This window comes from Miscanthus floridulus, chromosome 17, assembly GCF_019320115.1.
Source record: "Miscanthus floridulus cultivar M001 chromosome 17, ASM1932011v1, whole genome shotgun sequence".
NCBI classification, from domain to species: Eukaryota; Viridiplantae; Streptophyta; class Magnoliopsida; order Poales; family Poaceae; genus Miscanthus; species Miscanthus floridulus.
Genome location: NC_089596.1, coordinates 99,320,800 through 99,328,872, shown reverse-complemented (window position 1 = coordinate 99,328,872; position 8,073 = coordinate 99,320,800). Strand labels below are relative to the sequence as shown.

Genomic DNA, 8,073 nt, shown 5'->3' with positions numbered 1-8,073 from the left:
GGTCACCGGTCCCACGCTTGCAATTCAACCTGGCGAAGCCACCTCAATCTAATTAACTCCGTCCTTGGCTCCGCTGAGTAGCCACCCACCCACCCGACCCCACCTTGCAGCGAGCCTCACCGTACCATGCTCCAATTTGGAGCTATCATTCCGCCGGGGTCAATAAGACCGTGTTGGTTTGCATCGAAGGCAAGCTCCCTATCCAGTGCAGCTCGTGTTAATTCCTTGCACCACTAGCTTCGCCTCCACCTGATAATCACCCTACGCACCTTTGCCTAATCGCTACCACCACCTAGCCTCCCCTAACGTAGCCTTGCCACCGCCGTGCACCATCGCACCGTCCGTGCGCACGCGGCCATCTCAGTTCGGGCCACCTCCAGTCGAACCATCACCTTGCATGTGTTAGTGGTGAGTTCCTTGAGCTCAATCACTACCCCAAGTTCTCCGGCGTTGTTGTGGCTCACCGGAACGTCGCTGTTGCAGTGCAGGAGCTCCACCGCCGTGGATCGGCCTCGCTACGACGTCCTAGCTCACACTTCCTTCGCTCAGGGCTTCACGTTCAAGCCTAGTAAGGTATCGGCTCCGTAGATAGGGCGGGGAGGGCTGGTCTCGCCGGCGTAACCACTGGTGTCAGCGCCGCCGCGCCGGTGCGTGCGCGGGAGGGCCCGAGGGTATGGTCGTGGTAAAGGAGAAAAGAGGGAGGGGCGTAGGTGTAAGATAGTAGACTGGTAAAATAGTGCTATTGGTGTTCGTGTGATTGTCGGGTAGGGCGAGGGTGTTTTTGCATGATGACCGGCGCGCGCTGGCCTCCTCGTCGTGGGCCGTCATCGCCCGACTAGGCCACGTGGGCCGCGCAGTACGTCGTGCGCGTGCATGTTGCGCTGGACTGGGCCGAGCCGCTCGCGCCTTGGGCCGTGCGATAGAAAACAATTTTTCATTTTTCAGTAAATTAGTAAATGCTTATTCAATTTAGTTTTGAGCTGAACTTTGAAAAATGATAGTAAATTCTGTAGATGTCCAAAAATAGTGAAACAAAGTTTATTAGGTTCATAAAAATGATATCTATCTGTTAGTGTAGTTAGTTTATAGTTAGCTATGATCATGATAGGTTCATAAATTCAAATTAGAGAGCTTAGTATTATGTAGATTAATATTTGTAGGAATTATTGTGGCAAATGGATGATAGATTTAGTTATGAAATTTTTACAGTAGGTTCAGTAGCTTATTATGTACTCACTGTAATTTTTGTAGCACTAGAGTAGGTTGATAAATAGAATAGCTAGTACCCTTGTTTTATCATATATAGAGTAAATTGGTATTAAGAGCATGAATACCTTTAGTTGTGAAGATAATATATGTCATGCGGTATACTTGTTAGTGTTAACAGTAGGTCACTTAGCACCTTAGTCGGTAGAGCTAGCTAGTAGATTGATAGATGTATTTTTATTTTAAGAGTTGTTGTTGCCGTATTACTAAGTGTTGCATCATCATTTCATGCATGTAGATTACGAGTTGGTAGAGTTTGTTCCCGTGGATGAACAAGATTAGGAAGAGGTCATTGAGGAGTACGAGGAGGAGATCCTCATACAGGAGGGAGCCCCGGAGCCTTTTGGTGCTGACTTTATTGACCCACCGCTTGCGGAAGGCAAGCCCTGGTGCATAACCCATATTTTTAACGATCGCTGACTATATATATATATATATGATGTGCATTTACGTTACAAGCATTTTATGAAAACTACATGCATAAACATATCTACCTATGAGTCCTACTAGTATAGGTCGAGTAGCTGCTATGCTCAGAATTATGGTAGCGTGAGTAACCTGCCGTTACTCAAAATAGGTGATAATTATGATCATTTATGATAAAATGGTGGAAAGGAAAAGTGGTGACCGGGCAAGGATATGGTTTGGGTACTGGTGGGTGTAAGAGGTTGTGTCCTGCGGCCAACAGGGCATAGTTTGGTTACACTTTTTCTCTATCTGTGTCGGTTAAGGAACGTCCGTTACATAAATCTCGAGGCAATTCACAGATTTATTATCCTGAGCACATACTTAGGTATGGGCGCAGGGAAGACTTGTTGTTATCTTATCGTGGGTTCTAGCTCTTTCCGGACCGACTGATTAGAGGCGGGGATGGTGGAGGTCCTTGCATCGCAATAAGTCCAGGACTTAGAAGCGGGGGCTTGGAGTCCAAGTTTGGACGGAGACCTGGACCCCATGACAGGAGGGTGATGGGTTGGTCCTGCTTGTGCCTGGGGTATAAGCGGGGCATGTATTTTTGGGGTACCCAGCTAGGGTCATTGATTTGCGAATTGCTGAGCAATCCGGTACGGCTTTTTTGGGTCTAGCACCGTAGTAAGAACTGAAAGATGACAGGTGATGAAATGAAACTGATTGCTCAACTCTTGCTTGAAAGTAAATTAGGTGCTTACATAGAATGGCTAGATAATAAATTAATCCTGGCTCCTAATAATAACATAAATAAGGACTCACTATTAGTATTGCTTTCTGTAAAAAGAAAACCCAGCAAACCGCTGTTGGGAAATTATTCCTTGGAGTCGTGAAATTATTCCCATTAGTTGGATATGTCTTACGAGTACATTGTGTACTAATGGTTTATTTACCCCTGATACAGGTAATGCTTGAGGAATACCATTGTGTGAAGGATTCTTCTAGTGAGCACAGTCGGATCCTTGCTTCCTGTCGCTAGATGTTTATTTTTAATTCCACTGTTAAATATTCTGCACTCTAATATTTGGCAATGTAATAATAAATTTCTAAGAACTCTGGATGTATGAAATGTATTAAGTATTATAACTCGTTCTCATTATTGGATCCTTGAGGAAAAACGTGGATCTTTCGGGTTCTCCTTTGGGTGTGCCCGACGGATACCGTTCGCTGTAGCTTGCTTTCGGTGTGCTTAGTGTCTGGTGAAAGACGAGCGCCTCCGTTAGTGTGTTATTTCGGACGGTTCTACCACAACAACTAACATCCAAAAAGGAACAATTCAACGCTGGACATTTTTGTATAGCTCCAAACTTTTACAATTTACTCTATTCATCCTAAATTATAAGTCGTTTTAGCTTTTCAAGGCACATAGACTTTAATATGTATCAAGTCATAGGTTATAAATATTTTTATTTGAGTGCATAACAAAAGTAATTTATCTATAAAAATCAAAACGACTTATAGTTTGAAATGGAGGGACTAGAATTTATGATGGACCAAACGGGGCCTTATTAATCAGAGCGACTAAATCACGAACGCTCATCTAATTCAAAAGCAGCGAACTATTTCCCCACATGCAATAATTTTCTTTTTTGGAAAAAATCCCACATTATTCCCTTTTCGGGCACGCCCATCCCGCACTCCCCTGCATGTGCCCACACCTCTCTTGGCTCCCTTTTCAACTGGTTGTGACGTCACCTGACGCAAACCAGAAAAGAGCAAAACATTTATTTAGAATTGCTATAACTTCTAAACAGTGTATCTATTTTCAATTCCGTCTACACTGGTGTATTCTAGTGACGAGACGACCAAAACTAGACCCCACTTGCATATGTTTTGAAGAATTTTATTCTAGTGAAAATTTATATGTATTAACTTATAACATATAACTTAAAACTTGGAAACATAAAAGTTAACACAATTTATGAACAAAAGTTATTGAACAAAAGGACGAATTAACTTATAGCTTTTACCAAACCTTGGAAACACAAAAGGAACGAATTAACTTATAACTTATACCAAAACTTGGAAACACAAAAGTTATGAAACACGACTTGCGTACAAAACATTATGTTGTCCAAGTTATGCATAAAAGTTATGTGTATAAACTTAGTAGACAAAAGTTATAAAACACAACTTATGTACGGAAGTTATTAAACACAAAGTAACGAATTAACTTATAACATGCGAAAGCTTGGAAACGCAAAAAAATATGAAACACAACTTATGTACAAAATGTTATATTGTCAAAGTTGTGAACATAAGTTGTGCATTAAAATTATGTGTATAACTTAGTAACTTTCCAGAAAATGAAAGTTGCCAAAATTTTTGGCCAAAAATAGAAAGTTGCGGGACTCCTCAATCGTTTGTTGGATTTGAATCCAATGAACGCCGGTGGGATTGGAATTTGGCTTATCAATCCACAAATCAAAGTTGGAGGGCAAAATATCAACTAAGATCACCTCCAAATCAGTTAGCGACAGGGCGACGTCCTGAGCCTAACGCTCACGGCATCAGCTCTTTCATTCACCACTAACTAAGGGCGTGTTCGGTTGCTACGGAATGACCTCAAGGATAGATTCCTGGCCGGATTGCTTTGTTAATTTGAATAACCATCATCAATAGGAACGATTCCTGAGCTCGTTGCGGAACAACCGAACGAGCCCTAAAGCAGAAAACAAGTTGAGAAGTCGCTGTAGGGTGTAGCGCCAAACAGCTCTTACTCCTCCAAGTGACCAAGTGTCGCTCACTCACTGGTGTTGCACTAAGCTAAATAGCTAATTAAGGTGCTGCCCAACTCCTTGATACTATGCCTGGGCGGCTGGCGCTGGCGCTGGCGCCTATATATCGGAGGCCCATCGCCTCACCAAAGATCACCACAACAAGGGCAGCAGACGTGCAGCGCCTCCCCTGTCCCTCCCTACTAGTCCCTCGGTCTCGAGTAGCTTCGCGAGCTGCACTGCTCTGCTCCCCTGCTGCTGCTCTGCTTCGCTTAGTGCTGCAGCTGACGAGCCGAGCTGAGCTCAGCCTGCTCCCACGACGTACATACGCGCAAGCAGACGACTAGCGGAGTAGAGTCCATACGCTCGCTCACCGCACCACACCAGCCATGGTGGCGATCACGGCGCCGAGCTCGATCGAGCAGATACCGCTGGTGCAGTGCCCCAGGGCCAATGCGGGCCAGCAGGCGAGCGCGACGGCCATCCCGTGCGTGGACCTGTCGGCGCCGGGCGCGGCCGCGGCGGTGGCCGACGCCTGCCGCAGCGTGGGCTTCTTCAGGGCGACCAACCACGGCGTGCCGGCGCGCGTCGCCGAGGCGCTGGAGGCCCGCGCGATGGCGTTCTTCGCGCTGCCTACGCAGGAGAAGCTGGACATGTCCGGCGCCGCCCGCCCCATGGGGTACGGCAGCAAGAGCATCGGCTCCAACGGCGACGTCGGGTGGCTGGAGTACCTCCTCCTCTCCGTCAGCGCCAACACCGTCAAGGTCTCCTCCCTGCCGCCCTCGCTCCGGTAAGCTAGCTAGCTGTTGATCTTACTTCGTCTTCGCCGTGCACGCACACCTGGGTCGACTCACTCAGCGGACTGGATGCATGAGCATGCAGAGCGGCATTGGAGGAGTACACGGCTGCGGTGAGGGAGGTGTGCGGGCGGGTGCTCGAGCTCATAGCAGAGGGCCTGGGCGTGGACCGGTCCCTGCTGCGCGCGATGGTGGTGGGGCGGGAAGGCAGCGACGAGCTGGTGCGCGTGAACCACTACCCGCCCTGCCCGCTGCTGCCGCCGGTGGACTGCGGCGTGACGGGGTTCGGGGAGCACACGGACCCGCAGATCATCTCCGTGCTCAGGTCCAACCGCACGGCGGGCCTGCAGATCAAGCTCCGGGACGGCAGGTGGGTCCCCGTGCCCCCCGCCCCGGAATCCTTCTTCGTCAACGTCGGAGACGCGCTGCAGGTACTCTACTATTTTGGCCACTTTTAAATTTTTTCCTGCTCTAGTGCTGTGCATGCACAGACGTGTGTGTTGCTGCCTGTGCGGCACCGGCGCGTTGTTCAGCTCGATCGATCGCTCATGGCCTTCCGTTTCCGTCCGGTGATGGCGATGCATGCGCAGGTGCTGACGAACGGGCGGTTCAGGAGCGTGAAGCACCGGGTGGTGGCGCCGGAGGGGGCGCAGTCACGACTGTCCGTGATCTACTTCGGCGGGCCGGCGCCGTCGCAGCGGATCGCGCCGCTGCCGCAGGTGATGCGGGACGGGGAGCAGAGCCTGTACCGGGAGTTCACGTGGGCCGAGTACAAGACCGCCATGTACAAGACCCGCCTCGCCGACCACCGCCTCGGCCCCTTCGAGCTGCGCGCCACCGCCACCAACAGGCCGCCAACGCCGCCCAGCGCCGACCCGCACTGCAACGGCAGCGGCACCTGCATGCCGCCGCCGCCGCTGCAGCAGCAGGTGGCAGAGGTGCACTAGTAGACCACTGCCACACTACTGGTACTCCTACACTAGCGTACTGTACCGTGCCTACTGCCTAGCTTGGAGAGCAGTGCCAGGCTAGGCTAGCTGCTACCCTGGTGCCCTGGTGGTGGCGCCTGGGCCATGGACCATGGAGCGAGTCCACCACAGTCCACCTCTCCTGCCTTTTGTATCGGGTAACTGGGAAATGTAGCAGTAACCCGGTGGCTTGGCCGGCCCAGGACTGGAGGAACCTGCTGCTTCTCGCTGCAGGCTGGCTCTCCGCTCTGCGCCGCGCCTGAGCCTGACCGCTGCCTGCGTGTACATGGCCGTCCTGGCGCCGTAGTAGCGACTACTCCTCCCCTCCTCCTGATGCTCGAGGCACCGTACGTGTCTGTACATGAGCAAGCAGGCTGTGTGGATGATGTAGCTGCATCTGTGACGGCGACCGGAACTGTGAAGCCTTTGTAAAGGGAAGTGGTAGTACTAGTAGATTAGCAATTTCACGTGCACATGCCGTCCCGACTCCGATCTCTGTCTGTGTTTTTTTTTCTTCTAAGGGTCTTCTTCATTTGAAAGTGATCTCTGTCTGACTGTCTGTTCTTATACCGCTGGAACGAGCTGTCTGGAGCACCTCACCTAGTACTTGCCGTTGGACCTGATCTGCCCTAGCTGCACCCCTATCATACTAGCGGCCAATTCAGATAAGCCATTCCTCTTTGGATTAGAGGGTGTGTATGTATGAGGGACAATCCCCTCCAATCGAGATGGAAAACGGGTGTGTGTCGAAATTTCAAATAACTCCTAACCGTATTTACTTTGCCAGTGCGAGCTTGTTAAGTTCCCAAAAACTTTCCTAAAAAGTGCTACAGTAACCATCACATCGAATCTTGTGATATGTACATGGAGCATTAAATGTAGACGAAAAAAAATTAATTGCACAGTTTGGTTGGAAATTGCGAGACGAACGTTTTGAGTCTAACAATAATTGTCAAATAAAAACGAAAGTGCTTCAGTAGCCAAATCCCTAAAATTCACGAACTAAACACAGTCTGCATTTGAGCGTTCCGTATCCCTACAGCTTGTCCAACCAGAGATCATGAAATCTTATAAAAAAAAGAACGCTCCACAATTTGCAATAATCTTGAACCAAATTATATTTCTTCTATCATGGTACTACCGATGAGAGACTAGCCTTCCAAGACCTCCCTCTAAGGGCGTCTGCGGCGACATTGGCGATTTCGCCACCTGATCTGGCATCAAAGAAGAATAAAAAAACAAAAGAAAAGCTAAACACGCATTGATGAACAAGTGTGAGTCAATCCGAGAGAGCATAGACCGTAGATGCTTTTGGGACCGTGCGAGGCCAGCGATAAACACCTGCTAGCTACTGGTTTCTTAGGCTTCTCTTTCCTCCAATATCAGAGGAGACACGACATCAGCTGGCGACGTTGCTGGACCGTTGAGGACGCCCTGAGAGCGGTTCTGACGGGATGACAAGGATAGTTTCATAGAATCAAGGGCACGTTCGCTCGGAGAAATTTGAAAAAATCTATATGAATCTGGAGAGATTGGTAAGAGAGTGAACAATGTTTTTCATCCGCACACAGTAAAATCCGGCTGGTTTCTCAACCAGCCGAACGAGCCCGGTTGTCGCGCCGCCAAAATAGTGATGTTGCAAGATATTTAATACAGAGATAAATGAAAAAAAGGAAAGAAACAACGGCTTAACATAGAAACCAAGTTGACAACATACTCCCTCTATCCGGTCAAGGATGCAATTCTAGCTCATTGACCTTGTCCAACAAAGAATGCAATCTAGACTTGTAGGTGCATAGGGTAGCCAGGCAGTGGGTCCGACTTTCACATACGTCCATAGCTGCATGCCTATTCTCA

At 48.9% G+C, this 8,073-nt stretch overlaps 1 protein-coding gene across 1 annotated transcript; it reads left to right on the top strand.

Moving 5' to 3' along the window:
- The first annotated feature begins 4,628 nt into the window (after positions 1 to 4,628).
- Positions 4,629 to 6,755, top strand: LOC136517729 (gibberellin 2-beta-dioxygenase 3-like). Its single transcript, XM_066511373.1, has 3 exons — positions 4,629 to 5,241; positions 5,334 to 5,679; positions 5,839 to 6,755. The coding sequence occupies exons 1-3, from the start codon at positions 4,841 to 4,843 to the stop codon at positions 6,193 to 6,195; spliced, it is 1,104 nt and encodes a 367-aa protein (XP_066367470.1). The 5' UTR covers positions 4,629 to 4,840; the 3' UTR covers positions 6,196 to 6,755.
- Positions 6,756 to 8,073: the final 1,318 nt, after the last annotated feature.

Excerpts from the sequence above, each read along its gene's own strand:
- LOC136517729 (XM_066511373.1), top strand. The coding sequence starts at position 4,841 with ATGGTGGCGATCACGGCGCCGAGCTCGATCGAGCAGATACCGCTGGTG. Across the intron at positions 5,242-5,333 it reads TCCCTGCCGCCCTCGCTCCG|AGCGGCATTGGAGGAGTACA; the intron begins GTAAGCTAGCTA and ends ATGAGCATGCAG. Across the intron at positions 5,680-5,838 it reads ACGTCGGAGACGCGCTGCAG|GTGCTGACGAACGGGCGGTT; the intron begins GTACTCTACTAT and ends ATGCATGCGCAG.